General features: G+C 43.5%; 1 protein-coding gene across 11 annotated transcripts in view; it reads right to left on the minus strand.

Annotated features, from left to right (window-relative positions):
• Positions 1-21,340, minus strand: part of Ptprt (protein tyrosine phosphatase receptor type T) — a 1,025,960-nt gene that overhangs the window by 643,005 nt on the left and 361,615 nt on the right. For all 11 annotated transcript variants that reach the window (XM_074074791.1, XM_074074788.1, XM_074074793.1 and 8 more), the window contains exon 6: positions 8,846-9,020. In XM_074074791.1, coding sequence (XP_073930892.1) covers positions 8,846-9,020 — 175 coding nt within the window. The remainder of the gene's footprint in view (positions 1-8,845; positions 9,021-21,340) is intronic.

Genomic DNA, 21,340 nt, shown 5'->3' on the forward strand with positions numbered 1-21,340 from the left:
TATATTTGATATATTGTAAGAACTTTTGTAAATGCCACAATGTACCTCCATCCAGCACAATAAAAAAAGTTCCAAAAGTTTTTGTTTTGTTTTGCTTTAGTCATTATTCTAATGGCCACATGGTAGGCTGCATAAGCAATTTGGGCTGAAGTCCCAAATTGCAACCAAAGCAGGTCAAAAGCAGGCCAACAGAGGAACACAGGGAACTACAAAGCTTTCATCCACTGTAAGACTAAAAGAATGAAGGGAAAAATATGATACCTAAAGGAAAAGAAAAAGCAATAGGCAGTTGCAAAGGAGACAGAACTCCCTTGAAGCAGGAGGAAAACCAGGAGCTCAAACAACAATGAGAGCCTCAGAAAGGAAGGAATGCACTGATGAATTTATTGGTAATAAGCATATCTGTCACCTTAAACACTTACTGTTTCTTTACAGTGAGAACATTCAAGCATCACACTATACCCCACCAACATGTGTCAGTCAAATAGGAAGCTAAAAAAATCAAATTTCAAAAACAGGAAAAAAGATGATGCAGGGTCTCCAGGCCACATGCCTATGAAGGAAGGACTTGGGGATTCCCCATTGGATAGTGCAGATGTGTAACAGCCTCTGTGCCAGGTACTGTCCCACTGCTGTGGGTCAGCAGGAAACTCAACTTTCAGAGCTTCTCCCTCAGGAGCTTATGTCATAGTAGTAGGAAAGATAGGTGATGCACAGCAACGCTTTAGATGGTAAACATCTCCCCAAGTCCATGTATTAAGGGTTTGATCTTTAGGATGGTGCTACTGGTAGGTAGTGAAACCTTTCCTCAGATCACTGAGGGTGTGCCCTTGAGAGAATTGTAGGACCTCAAGTCTCTTCTTTTGTTTCCTGACCGTGAGGTGGGCAGTGTGTTCTACCAGCACCCCCACCACAGGCCCAAAGCACCTGGTTTTGGACTGGAATCTCCAAGACCATAAATAATCTTTTTCTTTTTATAATTGTCTCAGGTATCTCATTATGGTGATGGAAAGCTGGCTAATACATGCACAAATAGATAAAAATGACAATGTCTGGTAGTGATAAGACCCAGTATGAAAACCAAAGCACAGTACAGAGGGACAGAGTTGCAAGGTATAGAGGTGGGAGTGGGGTGGGTGCCCTTTCAGATAAACTGGTCAGAGGAAGCTGCTTTGTGAAACTGATGGGACCGAGACCAGAGTGAGCAAAACAAGTGAACTATATGATTACCTGGAAGAAAAGTATTTCTTCCATACAGAAGAAAAGTGCAAAAGTCCTAAGGTCAGAACCAGCTTGGTATGTTTCAAAGAAGACATGGACCAGGAAAGAGTGAGGACATAAATGTAGACCTTGGGGTCAGGAAGCAAAGAGATAAAGAAGAGCCAGATCCAGAGGCCGTTGTAAGAAGTTTGGATTTTATGCTGAGTGTGATAGGAGGCATTAGAGGATTTGTGCAGGGACATGCCATGATTTAAGTTGTTTTAAAACCATCACTCAGGCTGCCAGATAGAGAATAGACCTGGGGCAGGGGGAAGGCAAGAACAGAGCAAGGAAGAAGCTGGAACAGTCACCCAGCTGAAAAGAGGGGGAGTTGGTCCCAGCAGTGATCAGCAAACTGTGGCTTGTGGACCAAATCAAGCTCTCTGCCCATGTCTGTAAATCAAGTTCTTGGCGCATTAGCCATTTTCATTCATTTGAATATTTTCTGGGGCTGCTTCTGCTACAACAGCACAGCTAAGTAGTTGCTAAGTAGAGACCATATGGCTCATGAAGCTGAGGATAGTTATTATCATGCCAACCTGATCTAGGAAGTTTGCCAACCTGATCTAGGGCATGGACAAACAGGTGCTAGGTTCTACAAAGACTTGGGAGGCAGAGTTTACACAGGGCAGAGGCCAGAGCTTTACCCAGGCTCTTGTACCCTAAGCTTGATCTCTGGACCCTGAGCAACACAGCCCCCCTCCCCAGCTACCCTTGGTCTCTAAGAAGGGTCCAGAATGGGAGCCCAGTTCTAAGGGAGCCTTCACAGTGCTCTGGAGGCACCAACTGCAATGCTGGCTCAGTCTCTTCTCCCAGCGTGCACTTGTCCTCCACAGAGGCTCTCATTGAGGAGGCAGCAGCCAGTAGCCTTGGTCACCTTAGAAGGCCATGGATTTGCAGGGTTCCAGGAGCAGAAGAGTTGTCTCCTGCTCTCATCTCTCAAGCTTATCATTTCAGTGAGTGCAGGCCAACTTATGACTCTCATAGCTGAAGCTCAGTGGCCACAGACTTTCTCTAAAGCCCAGGAGGTCCCCTGTGTCACATGCAATATTATATTATTTTGGACAATAATGCCAGGAAGTTAGCCTGCCCAGGAGGAGCTCCAGCCAATGACTGGTAGGGAGTGTATAAATATTCCAACTTTCTTGCACCCCCAGGAATTCTACACCAAACCCCACATTCCTCCAGTAGGATTGAGCTCCAAATGCCCACCATAGCCCCTTGCTTGAAATGCCTCCTTTATAGGCTTCCGCTTCTTCCCTGTCCCATCTCTCCACATCCCAAACCTCTTGCACTCAAATCCCAACCCCTAATCTGCTTCTAGCGGTCCCAGTCCCCTATGTCTTTTAGCATATTCCTCTTCCAAACATAGGTGTGCCTTTGGCCACACCCAGATTCCTGACTGGCTTTCCTCCATGCACAGACATGGACCATGGAGGGACAAAGAGCTACATGCAGCGATCCAGCCTTGTGAGTGCTAGCATACTGCCCAGGAATTATGGACTGGGGTATCTTGGAACCCCAGCTCCTCTTCAAAAGAGCTCCATCTCCTATTTTGGTACAAAGACTGAAAATGGTCCCTGCCCAGCCCCAAACATGTCATTCTTCATATCTCAAAGATGATCCAGGATGTCCCTGACCATGAGTCTGCCAGGCCACATGACCTAGCTCAGACCAGCCCTCCCACACTTTTCCAGACTTCATTCTTTAGTTCACATCTGATTGCAGGGCCTACCATACTGGATTTTGCAAGAAATGAAGGCTAGAAGGAAGAGACAGATGGGCATTGTCCTGCCTCTTGTCAGCTATGTGATCTTGGGAAAGCTCCATACATTCTCTGAGTCTCTCTGCCTTCATTTGTAGGGGTTAACAGTACCACCATCAGAGGGTTAATGTTAGGATTTGTCAGCTAGAGAAGCAGATGTCTGACACAAATCCCAAGGCCATGCACTACAGCTTTGCATGCATCCTCCTGCCAGACCATGAGCTTATAGCACCTGACACCTGGTTGGGCTCAATAAACCTTCATTAAGCAAATGAATACAGGAATGAGTCAGCTGCTCCAGTCATACCAGCTTTCAACTAGTGGCAGGAAACTCAAGTCACTACAGAACCAGGTCAGTGAACGGACAAAAAAGGTTAAGTCAGGACAGCAGTCAGCCATGGAGTGTATGCTCCTAGAATGGGACAACTCACTGCTGCAAACCCAGGATGCAGGATGAAGACTCAGTGTGGCCCAACCTAACCCAGCTTCAAGAAGCACTGCAACAAAATGTTTAAAAAGGAAACAAAAATAAACAAGAAAAGATGATACAATATAACTAGAGCATTTCTGCAGCTGACCTCAACCAGTGGGCTGGATTTGATGGCTTCAATCCTTTTTCAGAAGAGGGAAGGAAACCTTCAGGTGATCTAAATTTAAATCTTCCCCAGCACAGGATAGCACTGTAAGTCAGTCCAAGGAAAAATAGACACTGTCTTTGGGCAACATTACCTAAAATGTGATTACTGATAGTTACAGACATAATTGTATGGGTGCTTGTTTTATAATAGGATCAGTCTCTCTCTCTCTCTCTCTCTCTCTCTCTCTCTCTCTCTCTCTCTCTCTCTTTATCGATAAGATCTAGAATTTCTCTATGTGTATGTGTGTGTGTTTGTGTACATACATACATATACATATCTGTCATTCTCTCTCTGTCTCATAGAGAACCAATTAGATATATTCATTCCATTGTACACAATGAAGAAATTGAGTCTGGAAATAAACACACACTTTAGCTGAAATCACACAAGCATGGAACTAGGGCTGAGGTTGAAACTCAGGTGTGCTTCAATCCACAGTGCCTACTCTTCACCCCACTAAGGTGCTGTAGGAGGACTCACACCATCAATATTTCACTCAGAACACCTCCCCATGTGCATCAGTATTACATCTTTCACGGCATTAAGAGCTCTGAGCACATGGTAGGCTGCTAAATGGAGTTGGAGGACTGGTTTAAAAATCAATAACAAATCTATGAGTTATAAAATTTTCAACTGGATGCAGCTGAATAATTTTGGTTGAAGTCATCCATGTCCTTGAGTTGAGCTAAAACACCTTGAAATGGAAGATACTCAAAACAGCAGGCATGAGGATAGTAAGTACACTCAAAGCACTGGCCTGGGACAGGCTGGATGAGGGGCTGGGTTGTCAGCTGAGTGAAACCTCAATTACAGACTAATCTAACATTACATCACCACAACTCAATAAACAGCTCTTCAGTATTAAGTAATTCCAATTTGCTTTCATTGCGGTCTGTGTGTCGTGGGGAGGATTTGATTCTACCTACACTCAAATTAAGAATCATATTCCAAAGCCCTGACCTCCATCATGCCAAGATAACCATGAGCCAGCCTAATGGGCATGCCTGTGTGGGAAGAGGCAGAGACCCAATTTAGCCCAGTGTGAGGATTTGCCATAGAAGCCATCACAAGGGCCACCAACTCCCAGCGTCCTGGGGCACTGAGGGGCCCTGTGAGCTCTCAGCCACGCATGACTACAGTTCTGAATGAAGACGCCAGGAGAAGGAAGAGGGTCCATGTGACCAAATGGCTGACTGCAGCAGGACTAGCTACTGAGTTTGCCTGACTCATCAGTGCGGGGCACCCTGATAACTCAGACCTGCACAGTTCCCATAGCCCAGATGTTCCCAAGTTTCCTCCCTCCTTTTCTTATGCCTCATGGTATGGGAGAGACCACCAGCCCCTAATATGCAGAGGCCTTAAATGATTTCTCCAAGGCCACAGACCTGGGTCAGGTGTCCTGTCCTACCCACAGAGTCCTTCATCTCATTGACTTCCTTACCTGCATGGGCTATTTAACAAATACTTTAAAGTTTGTATACTAGGCACTATTCTGAGGACTCCTGTGTCTATTATCCCATTTAATCCTCACAATCCCTTTTTGAGATAATTTTGCATCCCTGTCTGTGGATGTGCCAGTTGAGGTTTATGTCAGAGAGATGCGACAGGATGGGACCAGGATTCCTACCAATCTGGCTATCTCAACTCCAGAGTTCTGTCTTGCTTCTGGAGTAGAATCCAAGGGAAGGAAACACCTATGGAAGAAAATCATACAGTGATTGTTTTCTTTCTGTGACACCCCAGGGTCACAGAAAGCTCCTGGCCCCTCAACCTACACCATTTGTATGGTGTGCAAATCTATCATTGCACAAGAAGGGGAAATGTGGCCCAGAGCCCCACCCTCTCAGACAGGACAGTGCTTGGCCCTTGAGAATCTTTTTGTGTTGTTTTTCAGATTTTCTCCCTTCCTTGAAAAAAAAAAGATTAGTATTTTTCCCTGGGACTCTTTTACAATGCAAATACTTCAGCATTGAAGTGCTTATGCCAACACTGAAGTGACTCAGCCAAGGCAAAGGCTCTTAGGGGGAAAGTGACTCATTCTTCAGAAGACAATTTCCCCAAATGCTCTCTCGTTCTTTCACTGCCTTCAAATGGTTGCTGGGCATATGCTCCAGGGTGACAGGTTTCCTCTGGCTGCCTGTGCTTCTAGGTGTTCCTGTCTTTCATTTTCTTGTTTTGCTGGACTACTGCTAGCTCTTTAGGAGTGTGTGTGTGTGTGTGTGTGTGTGTGTGTGTGCCATGAGCCTTATCTGCTTGCCTACTATCTGCACCCTTTTGGCACTGTTCATGACATTGTGATATCAGGGACCATCAAGGTGACACTCCCCAGGCCCTCCAGGTGTGGGCAAAATAGCACAAGCCACACCCAGGTCAGACCTTAGCTCTTCCCTTAAGACTGCACTCTGCTTCTCATCCTGGCTGTGCCTGTTCCCCCAACCCCCATAAAAGAATCGAAATAAAAACAACCTGCACAGATGCAATTAAGATAAAATGAGATAACATATGTGAAGGGACTTGCCTACATTCAAGGAGCCAAACTCGTGGCTTATCGCCAACTGAATATTAAAATGAGGGGAATATGGACACTAAAAAAGTGAAATCCTATGCCAAAAATACAGATGAATTTCATCAAGGTGTAATATAATGGGAAAAGATTACAGGGAGCACCAACCCACCATTGCCTGCTGTGACAGAGTCGGGTACCACCCAGAACACCTCTTAAAGTGAAGAGGCATGGGCTTCCGGTGAGGGGTTTCAGAATAGTGGTGGCCACTGAGTCATATTGACTGACCTGGCAAGTTCACCTGGGGTCAGAGTTAGCGCTGGGCCCTTCTCTTTAACTCCCTTAACTCTGGCACAGCTCACACAGTCAAGAAAAGATGAAGCACTGTCCCAGTGGCCACCTCTTCAAATCAAGGCAGTGATGCTTCTGCACATCCTCTGCCCTGGGAGTCTGGGAGTCTAACTCTCAACCCTCCCCATCCTGCACTGAATGATGGACATATGGAAAGAACAGCCAAGCATTTTCTGGTCCCATTTGTCTGTGCATGAAAACTTCAGAGTACAACACTAACTCCCATATTCACCCTATTCTCACAGCAGCCACTTTGCACCAGGCACGTACAAGGTGCTCATAAGACCATGGAGAACATTAGAGAACACAGTGCATTCTCTTATGTGGCTCCCAGGCCAGAGTGGGAAGTCAGCCATGAAAGAGGTACAATCAACCTTCCAGCTCAGGAAATTACATATTCACTAAATACATGAAAGGCCTACAAAGGCCACTGTGTCACACAAATCAATCTTATAGCACCAAAAAAGCAAAGACAACAAGCCTAATGCGATCAAAATGATGGCTTCTCTTATATATTAATGGTACCCCATGGAACTGAATTTAAAGATGATTTTCTGTATTAGTTGTTTTGTTCATGATTGCCTAATTTGTTGATCTTGGCTTAAGTGTTCGTGACATTATGGTGATGAACTGAATGCCTGTGGAGGCCAATAATTCACTCATTCATCCATTATTCCACAAAGATTTTAGGGTTGAGCCTTATGAAATGACTGATTGAGTATTCAAACACAGGCTACTTCAAGTGGTTCAGAGTACACAGAACCTATGTCAGGCACTACACTCAGTGGGAGTCTTAGAACAAAGCAGTCGATGCTTCTCAACTCCACTGTGAAGTGTGATAAGAGCTACCTAGTAAAAGGGACAAGGTGATGTGACAGAATGTGACCGAGACAGGGGCTTAGGGAGCTCTCTGGGAGCATATGACATGATAACATTAAAGCTAAGTTCTGAACGATGACACATCCTCAGCCATGTGAATATCCATCTGGAGTCAAAATGGCCCAGAATAGAGAGTCCCAGTGTGTAATCCCCATTCTGGTCCCAGGGAGGCCACCAGCCACACAGGGCCAGCAAAGAGGTCAAGGTTTTCACACCAATCCATACTTTGACAAAGAAAACAAACTTCAGAGCCTTCTGAGAGTTGATCATGTTATTTTTTCCTCCCTTCAAACACCAAGTATCGTTCTACAGCTGGCATCCTATGAACAGCTTCATTATTTCATTCACTAAATTACGCTATATTGAAATTTTAATTGGTGAACGTAACGCTGGAAAAACGAATACATTCATATGCTGTTGTTGCTAGTGTAAATTGTCAAACAAATTTTCCTTTTTTTTTTTATTGCAAAAGCAATATTGCAACTCAAAGAAAAATCCATCATCCTTTGGCTTCCCAACTCTACCTCTGAGGAATTTATCCTAAGGAAATAATCCGGTTCAATGGAATAAAAATGTTCTCCTCAGAAGAAATGCATGAGGTGTTAATTTTTGTGCACCCAAAGGAAAGAAAAAAACCCAAACAAAAACATCTGGAGTTACTTTAATGACTGCAAATAGGGCTTTAAAGAAAAAAAAACAGGAAGATGCAGCCGGGCATGGAGGTACCCATCTGTAATCCTAGTACTTGAGAGGCGGAGGCCAGCCTGGGCTATATGGTGAGACTCTGGTTCAAATAAAGAAAAAAAGGAAAATGCACTGAATGAAATAGAATGCACCCATTAAGGATGATAGCAGATGACTGAGAGTTTCAAAAGTGAGGGGCTATTTGGCTTCGGGAAAGAAGGAGAGATAGAAACAACAAGCCCACTTTAATGGAAGGTGTACAAATGACACCTGAAGGTGAACAAAAACAAGAAAATTGGAAAGAATTGCCCCAAGGGCAGTGAGGAATAGAATTATTTATTTCAAAATTCCTCCCCAAGTATTGTCATTGTATTGAATTTTCAATTAAAACTTCCTCGGAAACAATCATCAAATAATCCCACAGAAACATCACCAAAGTACAAGGGAATTTGCTCTTCCTGACTTTAAATACAAAATAAAACCAAATTTAGAGATGTCCCATGGGCTTTCACATATTTATCCCTTATGTGAGGCTCAACTTTTGAATTACTATACAATATTGAGTGATTTTACAATAGCTTCCCTTTTTGGGGAGGTGAGAGTGGTGATTGGAAACTTGTGTCTCACTCTACTAAATTTTTGGCAGGGAAAACAGACAAGAGAAGACTCTGCAACTCCCCCAGGTAATGTAAGCCTACTGGATAAGGTAGAGGAGGCCTTGTATCCTGGCCACTAGAGGTGGTAGTGTGGACTGGTGGCACTCACCTTTCACGATCAGTTCTGCATAGTTGGACACACCAGACCCGCCATCCGAGCGAATCACACAGCGGTACTTGCTGACACTACGCTGGGCAGTGTCAGCCACACTGACTGTGGCTGAGAAGCACCTGTGGTTGACCACACGAGTGACCATAAGGGCCGTGTCTCTGCCATTCCATTGCTGTAGGACAAAGGAAGAGAAGAAATCATAGCATCAGAGGCTCCTGAGCAACCTCCAGACACCCCCACCCATACACACACACGCCCATGCTCCTGGCATCCAAGACTTCTTAACCAATAATAACAAAGAATTTCTGCCCTTTCTGCTAGTGATCATCAGATCAAGAATAAATGGGACCTCATAAAACTAAAAAGCTTCTGTTCATCAAAAGAAATGGTCTCTAAACTGAAGAGAACACCCACAGAGTGGGAGAAAATATTTGCCAATTATACATCAGACAAAGGACTGATAACCAGAATATACAGGGAACTTAAAAAACTAAATTCTCCCAAAACTAATGAACCAATAAAGAAATGGGCATGTGAACTAAACAGAACTTTCTCAAAAGAAGAAATTCAAATGGCCAGAAAACACATGAAAAAATGCTCACCATCTCTAGCAATAAAGGAAATGCAAATTAAAACCACACTAAGGTTCCACCTCACCCCTGTTAGAATAGCCATCATCAGCAACACCACCAACAACAGGTGTTGGCGAGGATGTGGGGAAAAAGGAACCCTTTTACACTGTTGGTGGGAATGTAGACTAGTACAACCACTCTGGAAAAAAATTTGGAGGCTACTTAAAAAGATGGACATCGATCTACCATTTGATCCAGCAATACCACTCTTGGGGATATACCCAAAAGACTGTTACTCCAGAGGCACCTGCACATCCATGTTTATTGCGGCACTATTCACAATAGCCAAGTTATGGAAACAGCCAAGATGTCCCAGCACTGACGAATGGATTAAGAAAATGTGGTATCTATACACAATGGAATTTTATGCAGCCATGAAGAAGAACGAAATGTTATCATTCGCTGGTAAATGGATGGAATTGGAGAACATCATTCTGAGTGAGGTTAGCCTGGCTCAAAAGACCAAAAATCGTATGTTCTCCCTCATATGTGGACATTAGATCAAGGGCAAACACAACAAGGGGATTGGACTATGAGCACATGATAAAAGCGAGAGCACACAAGGGAGGGGTGAGGATAGGTAAGACACCTAAAAAACTAGCTAGCATTTGTTGCCCTTAACGCAGAGAAACTAAAACAGATACCTTAAAGCAACTGAGGCCAATAGGAAAAGGGGACCAGGAACTAGAGAAAAGGTTAGATCAAAAAGAATTAACCTAGAAGGTAACACCCACACACAGGAAATCAATGTGAGTCAATGCCCTGTATAGCTATCCTTATCTCAACCAGCAAAACCCCTTGTTCCTTCCTATTATTGCTTATACTCTCTCTACAACAAAATTAGAGATAAGGGCAAAATAGTTTCTGCTGGGTATTGAGGGGGGGAGCGGGAGGGGGTGGATTGGGTGGTAAGGGAGGGGGTGGGGGCAGGGGGGAGAAATGAACCAAGCCTTGTATGCACATATGAATAATAAAAGAAAAATGAAAAAAAAAAAAAAAAACAAAATAAAAAAAAAAAATTCCTTCAAAAAAAAAAAAAAACAATGTCATGAAAAAAAAAAAAAAAAAAAAAAAAAAAGAATAAAGTTGGCTAAAGGGCTGATTCAAGAGGAGGGATGCCTGGTAGGAAGAAGACCAGTCAAAAGCTCCTTCTGATTGCCCTGGCTTCTTGCTCGGCCTGCATTTGGAGTTGGCTACAGCCCTTAACTCTCCTTCCTCCCATTTTCCTTCATCCATACCTGGATGCTGTGTTTAGGTAGATTAAACCCAATCCGTGTGGACAGCCTGGTTTTCAGCCCCACAGTTGGTGACCTGGGATTCTCCCACTCACAGGCTCTGAGCCCCACCTGCATCAGGCTGCCACCATGGGTAGGGAGGGGGCTTCTCAGCACCTCTCCTCTGTCATGTGCTCTTTGCTCTGCCTGGAATGTCCATGTCCCAAGGAACATCCCATCCCTTAAAACCCACACACAACTCACCACCCTCTCTGGTAAGTTCCCATGACTATTATACCACCACCTGAAAGGCACTCATGCCTTCCATATAATGCAAACTTTCCAAACGGCTTTGCCTATGAATGTTCCCCACTTCAGGACAGTACTTTGCTCTATTCATTTCCAAAACCGACTTGGTAGACTTTCATAGAATCAAGGTGAATGCCTATAGGTTTTGTCTTTAGCATCCTGAGTTTTAGGTGTGATATTCTGAGTTAGAGTAAGACACTTTTGCAGTGGCAAATTAGGATAAGTAGTAAGGCACATGCATGCGGGTGCAGTTTGAGTATTTATAAGCACCTAGTGTGTGCCAGGGCCCAAGCTGGCTATTTTTGTATAATTCTCTCTTCTAATCTTCACATCCTTGTTTGAGATGTGTATTACTGCTGCTCTTCTCAGAAGAACTCAAATGTCAAAGAGGTTAGATAAATAGCAAAGCAAATAAGTCCCTGATTCAGGCTTTCCAAGTTCAAGTCAAACAATATCTTTCCTAGGATCTTATTCCGATTGCCTGCTTTATGTTTTCCTCTCAAAGTGAAATAGAGTGTTGTAATTGTCCTGATTGGATTTAGGGAAACCTTGTGACTTATACTCCTCATGTCTGGAGTCTTTCAGGAGGTGATCTTCATTGTTTCTTCCACAAGTTAAACAGTCTCACCATGGGCACCAAACATTTCCTTCCATCCCCCATCCATTAGTGGAGTATAGGACCAGGACACAGGAGCAGATAGAGTCATCTGCTTGGCTGTGCAGCAGTGAACGAGGTGGCACCAATGCCAGGCCAGGGCAGTGAACTCAAAGGCAGGAAACATGAAGTAACTAAAGCCACCATTGGAGGGCAGTTGACAAAGACCTGTTCCAGACTAGCTAAAAGATTTTAAGAGTCATTTTCCTTCTTTTCACTTTTTAACATACTCTAGACTTTCTGCCTCAAATATGTATCACCTTTGTACTTCAAAACAATAAAGGAAATGGTATTTTTAAAAAGCCATGACAGTAGAAGAGACAGCCATAACCCTCTCCCGTGCCAATATGACTAGAATAAAAATGTAGGGGGAGCTCATTAGGGCTGAACTGTCAACCACCTGCTTTGTGCTGTGGTACATCTCTGTGAGAGACAGTCCAACTTAGACCCAAGTACAAGAAGCTACCAGACACTCTGGACAACTTCCTTGTTCACAATAGTGCAAGGAAGAAATATAGGAGATGCAGGCAAACACCAGAAAAGCACTCCAATTTGGAGAAAATGAGAGGTAGAATGGATGACATGCAAAAGGAGCCCATTTTCCCTGTTCTGAGAAAGGCACAGCAGGGTCACTGTGGTAAGTGAGATAAATAAGTGCTTTAGGTGACCAGTCCCCAACCTGATTTACTTATAACATGAGCACTCTCCCCTGTCTTTCTTTTTAAAGCTCATATTGAGGATGCACTATTATTGTTGATATGTATTTTATATGCCTTTTCATTTACTCCTCTGAAAACTCCTAAAGCAGGCACACTTCCAATCTCTATCATGTATGTAAGGAAGCTGAAGCTCAGAGAAGTGAGGTCACCTGCCCAAGGTTGTCCAGCTTGGTAGCTGCAGAGATGGGATTTGAATGCAGGGCAGCTGGCTTCAGAGCCTGCCCTTAAGACCACATGTGTATCGCTCTGATATAGGACCAACTATTGTCCCAGCACACTCCTCCTCATGCACCTCATTTCCAAATGTGAGACAATGTGAGCAGGAGGTGTAGCACCATCATCCACCCATTTTGCTCCCAGATTTTTTAGATGAGGGGGGAAAGAGAAATGGGGAAGTGAAGTTAGAAATTCTGTGTAAGGCATACTATGACCCAATCAATCAGCCCAGACATCCAAACTTGAGCAGTCAAGAAATCTGACAGATTAAAAAAGGAGAGACTGAGCCTGGTGCCAGTTGCAATCCTATCTACTTTAGAGGCTGAGATTGGAAGGATCATGGTTTGAGGCCAACCCAGGCAAAAAAAGTCAGTGAGATCCCATCTTAGTCAATAACTGGGCATGGTGGTGCTGGCTGTCATCCCAGTACTAGCAGGAAGCACAAAAAACCTGGTCCAGGTTGGCCAGGGCAAAAAGAGGTACCCAACTCCAACGTAACCAGCGAAAGCCCCGAGTTTAAACCCTCAGCACTGCCAGAAAAAAAAGGAGAGAATGAGTGTAATGTCAACAATACATGGGGTCCACAAAACATGAACTAAGAGGTAAGTGGATAAGGAAAATCCTAAGAAAGAGAATAAACCTGGATGAGCCAGGGGAGAAATGTAGAAAACAAGCAATGTCATGTGCAAAATTTGCTGTGGTGTTGGAGGTCAAGAACAAAATCAGCATTGAGAAACTGGAGTACAGGCTTTAGAAAATAACCTAAGGACCTAGACCTAAAATGATGATGATGATGATGCGGGCAAGAATGGATGTGGGGGAAGGGAAAGGAAAGGATACTGCTGGGTGAAGATGCAGAAGTATGCTACATTAATAAAACCCACCAAACACTGTGAAAAAGGGGGAGGAGGCAGGAGGGTGAGTGAAAATGTAATGGAGGTGGTAGGCTTGTTCACAGTACACTGTATGCATGTATAGAATTATCACAATGAAATTCCCTCATATTATTAACCTATATATAAAAAAATTTAAGAGCAGCACAGGGAACAAAAACAGAAATGACAAAAGGAATCAGAGTGGGACAAATGGATAAAGAAAAGAGACAAGTACTTAGCACAGAAAGAATGGATGCTCTGAAGGCAGAGAGCAGGATGAACAGAAGGAAAATATATTCCAAGATAAAATCGGTCTCTTTCTGGATCAAATTAAGAATTAAGTCTTCAGGTTGAAATGACCAACCATCTACTTGATAAGATTTATACAAACCCAAATAATTGAGGTTCAAAAACATACTGACTTAAGAATTAAGGAACATATAGAATCTAGACTGTACAAATGTACAAAACGTTAAACCCATCGAGTGTACAACTTCTCTTCTGCAGTTTTTTCCAAGTGCAAGATGACCTCCCCTGGGGGTAATGGGTCCACCAGTGGTCCCAGGTAAGCTCCCAGGAGGCTTCAATTATCAAGGTTCTTATAAGAGGACAGAGATGGAGCTAGGGAAAGAGAGGATAGGAACTTCGAATAAAAAAAAAAAAGGAAAGGCAAAAGCCCATTTTGCATAACCTTCAGCAGAAAATTCCTTTTCTTTAACCTTCAGTTTCCTCATACAATGAATTTGGTAGTGATTCCCACTTGAAGAAGTCATTGTGAGGAATAAATGAGAAGGCGGGTAAAATGAAGCCACATTCCAAATTAACCATGAAATCAGCAAAGAAAAAAATGTGGTAAGAGCCCCTCAAAGTCGCCCACATCCTAATCCCCACAACCTGTGAATATGTTTTTTTCACATGCAAAAGAGTTTTGAAGATGTGATTCAGTTAAAGACCTTGAGAATGGGAGGTGACTTTGGATTATTCACCTGGGCTTAATCACAACGGTCCTCATGTGTGACAGGAGACAAGACAATGAGACTCAGGAGAAAGAGGCTGTAGTACAGAAGGACAGGTGCAAGTGCCAGCTTGAAGTCAGAGGAAAGACCAAGAGCCAAAGAATACAGGCAGCCTCCAGCAACTGGAAAAAGGTAAAGGAATGGATTCTCCCAGAACCTTCTAGATGGAACACCTTGATGTTAGCCTACTGAAACTCATTTCTGACTTCTCATCTCTACAGCTATAAGGAAATAAATTTCTTTTGTGTTAAGCTGTTAGGTTTGCAGAATTTATTACAGTAGAAATAAGAAACTAATACAAGGAGAAGAGGGCTGGTGTAAAATATTCATTGTTCACATTTAGTTTAAATTTTATTTTGATGTTGCTTCCAGTGTTCTTTACTTATCCTCTTAACAATGTCAAATCCTGGCAGAACCAAAGACGATTAAGTGCATCCCCCCACACACAATGATTCACATTTTTCTCTTCAGCTCCTGAACCAAGAGGCTTTCTCCCATGGAAGGATAGGAAATTGCAGGTTGTCTTATAAAATCTCTGGAAAAATAGTCCTTTTGATAATCACACATGTCATATTGGGAGCAAGCAACAGCAGGACAGGGACAAGCAAGAGAGCCCAGAGACAGGATAGAAATAGTGCAGTGATGGATACGGGCAAGGAGAAATGGAGGGTAAGTCCAGAAAGATGAGCACAGATGGGAGTAGCCTTTGAGTACAACTGCTTAAGACAAGGCAGGGAAGGTGCTGAAGGTCAAGACAGATGAGCAGGAACCTGGGAACCCAAAAACAGAAATCAGGGGGATACTACAAGGCAAGAGCATAGACCTCAGATAGTGAGAGGCTCAGATGTCTGAATGCTATGGTCATAGGGAGAAAAGATGAAGTAGGGCAGGTCTCAGCCTCTGTCTTACCTCCAGATAACAGGAGAAGACAAAGTACAAAGGGAGAAAATAAGGGGGAGTTTGGTTAAACAGGCAGACTCAGAAATCCAGGTTCACAGGCACCTGAGCAGATGTGGGCAGACACTGGGAGTTGTGGAGCCGGCTGTAAGGGATGCCTGGAGTCTAAAGAACATTGCAACTTAAAGATGGGATGGAGAGTAAAGATTTCCAACGAAGGAAGAGCACTTGCCTCAGTGGTAGAGTGCTTGCCTAATATGCACAAGGCCCTCCGTTCAATCCCCAGCACTGAAGGAAAAATTAAGTTTCCCATGCAAGACATTGGGTATCATGTAATACAGAGATATTAGGAATGGGAAGCAGAACTTTGAGGGGAAGTCAAAGGCCGAGGAAAAGTCAAGGAGAAGCAGGGCGTGGCTGAGTGCATATGGAAGCTGGGAAAGATGCTGTCAGATTTGGCCTTAATCTACCACTCTGGCTTGCTAGCCATTTTCTTCCCAACCCCATACAAGATTTTTCAAACATAAGTATATCCTTCCTCTGAAGTCTCAGGGCACACTTATTTTCCTTTTGTGGTAAGCTTTTCAAACCTGCATGTCTGTTGTTCTAAAGCAGAAACATTATCTTGTCCTTCTGATTCTGAGTCACATAAATGTACTTCCCAGTGGGCATGGATAAGGAGTGCTTCATCAAGAGCTCACAGGGGAAAGGGAGTGATGGATAGGATGAGGAAAGGGGCTGAGCAAGAATATGGTCAACATTGGAGTCAAGCTTCAACCTGATCCCAGGGAGAGCCCCAGAGTATCAGTAGTCCATTGACTCAATCCCACCTTATGGCCAAGAGGCCAGCACTTGTACTGCCATGGCGCTCAGCCATGAGTGATGGCTCATAGGAAATAGGAGGACACTTCTCATTTGACCAAGGGTGGTTCCCTAGAGGAGCTGTGAGCCTTAGGCAGCTACAGTGTTTGGGGGCTAGGGACACAAATTTGTAAAGGAGATCAGGGACAATAATAGTACCCATTCTATCTGGCTTTCTCCTGCAGTAAATTATATGTGGTATCTCCTGAAATCCAGCAAGCACACTGCCTTGAAATTTGCTGCTACTTTGCTTCTGAGTCTGGGATTTTGTTTTTGTAAATGTAGCTGGGAACTGACCACAGCTGAAAGCTCAGGTGGCTGTACAATAAGGCATCGCTTCCTGTGAATCACCAGGGTATATCAATAGGAATAAACTGCTGCATGACTGAGCCAGAGAAATATTTTGTTCAACTTACGATCTGTCTGAGCATTTATTAACTAAAAATCAAACTAACTAGCATTTATGAGGACCACTTTGTGCATGGCATTGTGCTCTCTGGTTTAGAAGATGGAGAGTATCTAATCCTCTTGAAATCCCTATACAAGTTCTTCTCAAAGGTCGTCTCTGGACGAGCCACATCAGCAGCATTGGGGAACTTGTTAGAAACATACATTTTTAAGAGAATTCCAGGGCTTATATCTGTTTGTAGGTGTTGTTTATGGGTGTTGATAGTCTGAGTTTTCTCCTCTTTCCCTGTTCTATTATTAATCACAGTGGAAATGTACTCATTATTTTACAAAACAGAAAATGAGAGAGTGTGGAGTGTGGAAGGTATAATTTCTGCCCAGAGGAATTTATAGGCTGGGTAAAGATTCCAACAAAACAGCAAAAAGAGGAAAACAAAAACATAGCACACTTCATGGAGGAAAAGAGGGTGGGTGTGGAAAGAGCAACGCTCCTAGAATAGCCTAGATCCCTGGTCCTCAAACCATGTGCCCCAGACTGGCTGCATTAGCACCCACAGTGAACCAAAGTGAATTACAAATGTGAGCTCTCCAACCCTACCTTATACCTTTTCAATCAGGAACTTTGGGGGTGGAGCCAGGCCACTTTTGTTATAACAAATTCTGGTGCCTGATAAAATATGAGATAGGTCCTATTAATAGTCCTATTTAAGCTGGGCATGGTGGTACACACCTGTAATGCCAGCACTCAAGTAGAAGAATCTTGAGTTTGAGGTTAGCCTGGACTACAGAGCAAGATCCTATTCAAAACCCCTCCAGATGATAGATAGATGGATAGATAGATAGATAGATAGATAGATAGATAGATTTGCATGTATGTATAGACACATTGTATATACATATATGTACAATCTATAACACATATTATACATATTTCTATTTAACCAAGTGAGGAAATAGAGCAGAGAGAGAGAGAGGTCAAGCAATGACTTAGACTACTATTTCAAGTACTGCCTACAAATCAGCTGGAGATCTTGTTAAAAATGCAGATTGTGACTCAGTGGTTCAGTGGGAGGGCCTGAAATTCTTCATTTCTAACAGGTTTCCAAGGATCGGCAAAGCTGTGGGTCCATGGGCCTTACTTGGACTAGCACAGTCTCACTTGACTGCTGAGTGAGGATTTGGACCCAGGTGATCCGATTCTAGAGTGTGCTGTACGATGTATTACCGTGCACAGCCACATTCATGGCTCTGTGAAGGTAGGGTACAGCATGCAGTGTTCCAGAAACTTCCTTTGTTTGTTTGAAGACCATGTCATGCCCACTTGGAGAAAATGACTGCTCCATGGGAGGAAATGCTGTAATGGAAGTCCCTTTGCCTAGTTTTCTGGAAACCTTTCAGAAGTTCATAAGTAAGAAAGGACACTCTTTCTTACACTCTCAACCAATACATCCTTATAATATATTATATATTTGATAGTCTAACAGGGTGGGTGACATTTTCTGAACCCACCTCCATCAGTCTAGAACGGTAGCTCTCAAATTTGAGAATCACCTAAATGGTGACTCAGGAGGCATGGGGTGAGGCTGGATAGTTTGCATTTCTAATAGTTTCCTGGGCCAACTTTTTAAAAAATTATTCATTTATTCACATGTGCATACATCGTTTGGGTCATTTCTCTACCCTGTCCCCCTCCCCCACCCTTGCCCACCCTCCCCCTCTCAGTTCCAGGCAGGTCCTGTTCTGCTCCTGAGTCAACTTTGACCTGGGCTTCAAAATTGTGAAGGTTAATGTCATCTTCCCTCCCTCAAGGGAAAGCTAGGGGCCAACTTGTACCACAGCACGCTTGAATGGAGAAATTCCTTAAATCTATGGCTGCTTACTAAGGTAGAGCAATTGGTCAATGAGTGCCCAGCCATAGGAGAAGGGTTGTAGCACCCAAACACGGCCTGTGCTCTGTGGCAAAGCCACAAGTCCTGACCTAGGGATGACTGACCCCCGCGGAAGGAAGCTTCCGTTTCTCTTTGCCCAGAGGCTCTGTCTCTACCATAGAGGTACAGTTGCCCAAAAGGGGAACTTTGATCCAATTTGTCCAGCCAGAAATAGGACACATGCTCCGAACTGAACAAAGGCATTTTCTAGCATAATCAGTACTTCTGCTGAATCCCATTTTTGCCCATGTCTCTCTCATCATGGCAACAGTTGCCTCTGTAATCTCTTTTTTTTTCCTTTCCCCTCTTTCATTTGCTTGTTCCTCTATTTAAAAACTAACTAAAATTCTACCTTCTCTAGGTGCATCTCGTTTTACATAGTTAAGTAAGCTTGGCTTGAGAGCACGTACTTCGTGGAAGAACAGGGCCTGCGAATACCTATATTTTAATATTCCTGCCCCTGGCAAATGTGCGGTTTTCCACCCACAGGCAGGACCTCTCTATCTTTGGGAACCAACTAGAGAGGAAAACAAGAGATGTGCCTAACACATGGAGCGCTGGCTGTTTTCTTACTCCCGGATCATCTATCAAGGTATCAATAATGGCCTCACCATTCTGCAATTCCCTATCCACGTTCCTCTCATGTCAGGACATTATTCCTTTTACAAAGAGATAAGATACAGCCTGCAAAAATGGCTGTCATTATTTCAGAGGGAGCAGGAAGCCTTGCAATTGATTTGTAATTGGCAGAAGTGAGGACATTACTGTCTTTAATAAAACGAAACTGATTCTGGTTTCACACACCAGACAGAATGACTGCTTTATAGGAAATATTCCAATACAGGGTCCAGGAAGCCACTGGTGTGCTGGTTTGAGTTTCTGGCAACAAAAAATAAGTAAATAAATAAATAGATAGATAATCAGGCCCAGAATTTCCAGCTGAAACTTGTTCTGATTGCTTCAGGAATCTCCTGGCCAGAAAATATTTTGGTAAAATTCCTACAATTCATTTGTAATGAATATTCCCTTCACTTCTACTGTTTCAATGGCATGACATTTGGAAACTTGCTAAAATCTCACCCATTTATCCTCTTAAGAGCACATTTGTACCTTTTTTGGCAGCCTCTTAAGAACAGCTTTTGATTATTCTTTATTAAAAATTAAAAGAAATAGAAGTAGACATAAATCATTTTTGATTAGCTATGCTGAAACCCTTCTAAGGACCCTATGCATGTGTGGTGGGTGGACAGCTCATTTTGAACTGAATCCTGGACTCAGAGCTCCTACAGAATCTGGAGGGCACAGAGTCAGCCTGGCACAAGTTCTACAGGGAGCCGTAAGCCGAGAGCAAAGAGTATGATCGGTGGGGAGGGCCTGCACAGGTGTGCATCTATCTGAGTGACAGCTTCACTTCCCACATCAGGGTCACTTCCTGAGAGTGCTGCTCAGTTCACGTAATCCTCCCTTCTTTTCCTACCCTGCCTCCCCAGACCCTTCCTTTTCCCCTGGCACCTTTCTCCCATTGTGATGAGATAGTTCACTATGCTGTTAGATGCTCATTGTCTGTCTTTGCCACCGGAAGATGAACTCCATAAGGTCAAGAAGCAGCTCTGCTTGCTCTCCACTCTCTCCCAGCTCCTGGCAGAACATGGGGCCAGGATGAGCTGGGCCAAAGCCTGAACTGCAGGGCCCTGACCACAGGCTTAGAGAGGATACAGGGGAAAAAAAGCATAAAAGAAGAAAAGTGTGTAGGGAAATTTCTAAGTCAGAGTTGGTTAGGGTCCTCAGAGCTGAGCTGTACAGGATGGGGGAAGAGGAAGCCCATGCATAAGATGTAGACGTAAAGTCAGGTGGATTTTTTTCATCTCTAGGGTTGCTGTAAAGGATATGGTTTTGGTTTGTTTTTTTGCAGTGCTGGATTTAAAACCCAGGGCCTCAGCCCATGCTAGGCAAATACTCTACCACTGGGCTTACACTCCAGCCTGAAGCTGTTTATGATGCAGGGTTACTTTCAGGTGAAAAGTATCAGAGAAGATAGAACATGTGATAATGGTGTTACAACTCTATAAAAACACAAAAACCATTGAACTTGCCAAGTTTTATGGTTTGTAAATTGTATCTCAAGAAAGTTAATTAATAAAAATATTAAATTGTAGTTTCCTATGTCAGCTATGACATAGACATACTGTGTGCAAACGTCTACCTGTGTTTCCCTCACACACCTGAACCCCATGAGGGACAAGGAAGCAGAGGCAAACAAGTTCACCCTGCCTTCTATGTGGTCAATAGCAAATCCTTTGTCTCTGACCCAGGAGTCTCATATCTTCTGCCAGTATCTATGAAACTGTGAAAGGCTACCTTGTCAGCCTGCAATCAAGTACAGACTCAGACCCTTCATAGTTGTTGACACATGGTTTCAGAGACCCAACAGGGCAGAAAGATTTTTCATGGAGGAAACAGCATCATAAAATACTGAAAATCAAGTACAGACAGTTCCTCACAAAAAGTGGACTAACAATTTTTCAACTTTACCATTGTGCAATGAGTGTATATTATTTTACATCTGAGGATGTCATTTCCCCTCAAAGGCTCAACTTCCTCGTCTGCTGTTCTCTGAAGGACTGGCCATTAGAATTAAATGCCTTTTATGTGTCAGCACTCAATAAGTGTCAGCTGATACGAATACTCCATTACTTGATCATCATTGTTTAGCTCTGGTATAGCCACCACACAGAATCCCCACTAAAGGGATCCAGATTCAG

This window comes from Castor canadensis, chromosome 5 (assembly GCF_047511655.1).
Source record: "Castor canadensis chromosome 5, mCasCan1.hap1v2, whole genome shotgun sequence".
NCBI lineage: Eukaryota > Metazoa > Chordata > Mammalia > Rodentia > Castoridae > Castor > Castor canadensis.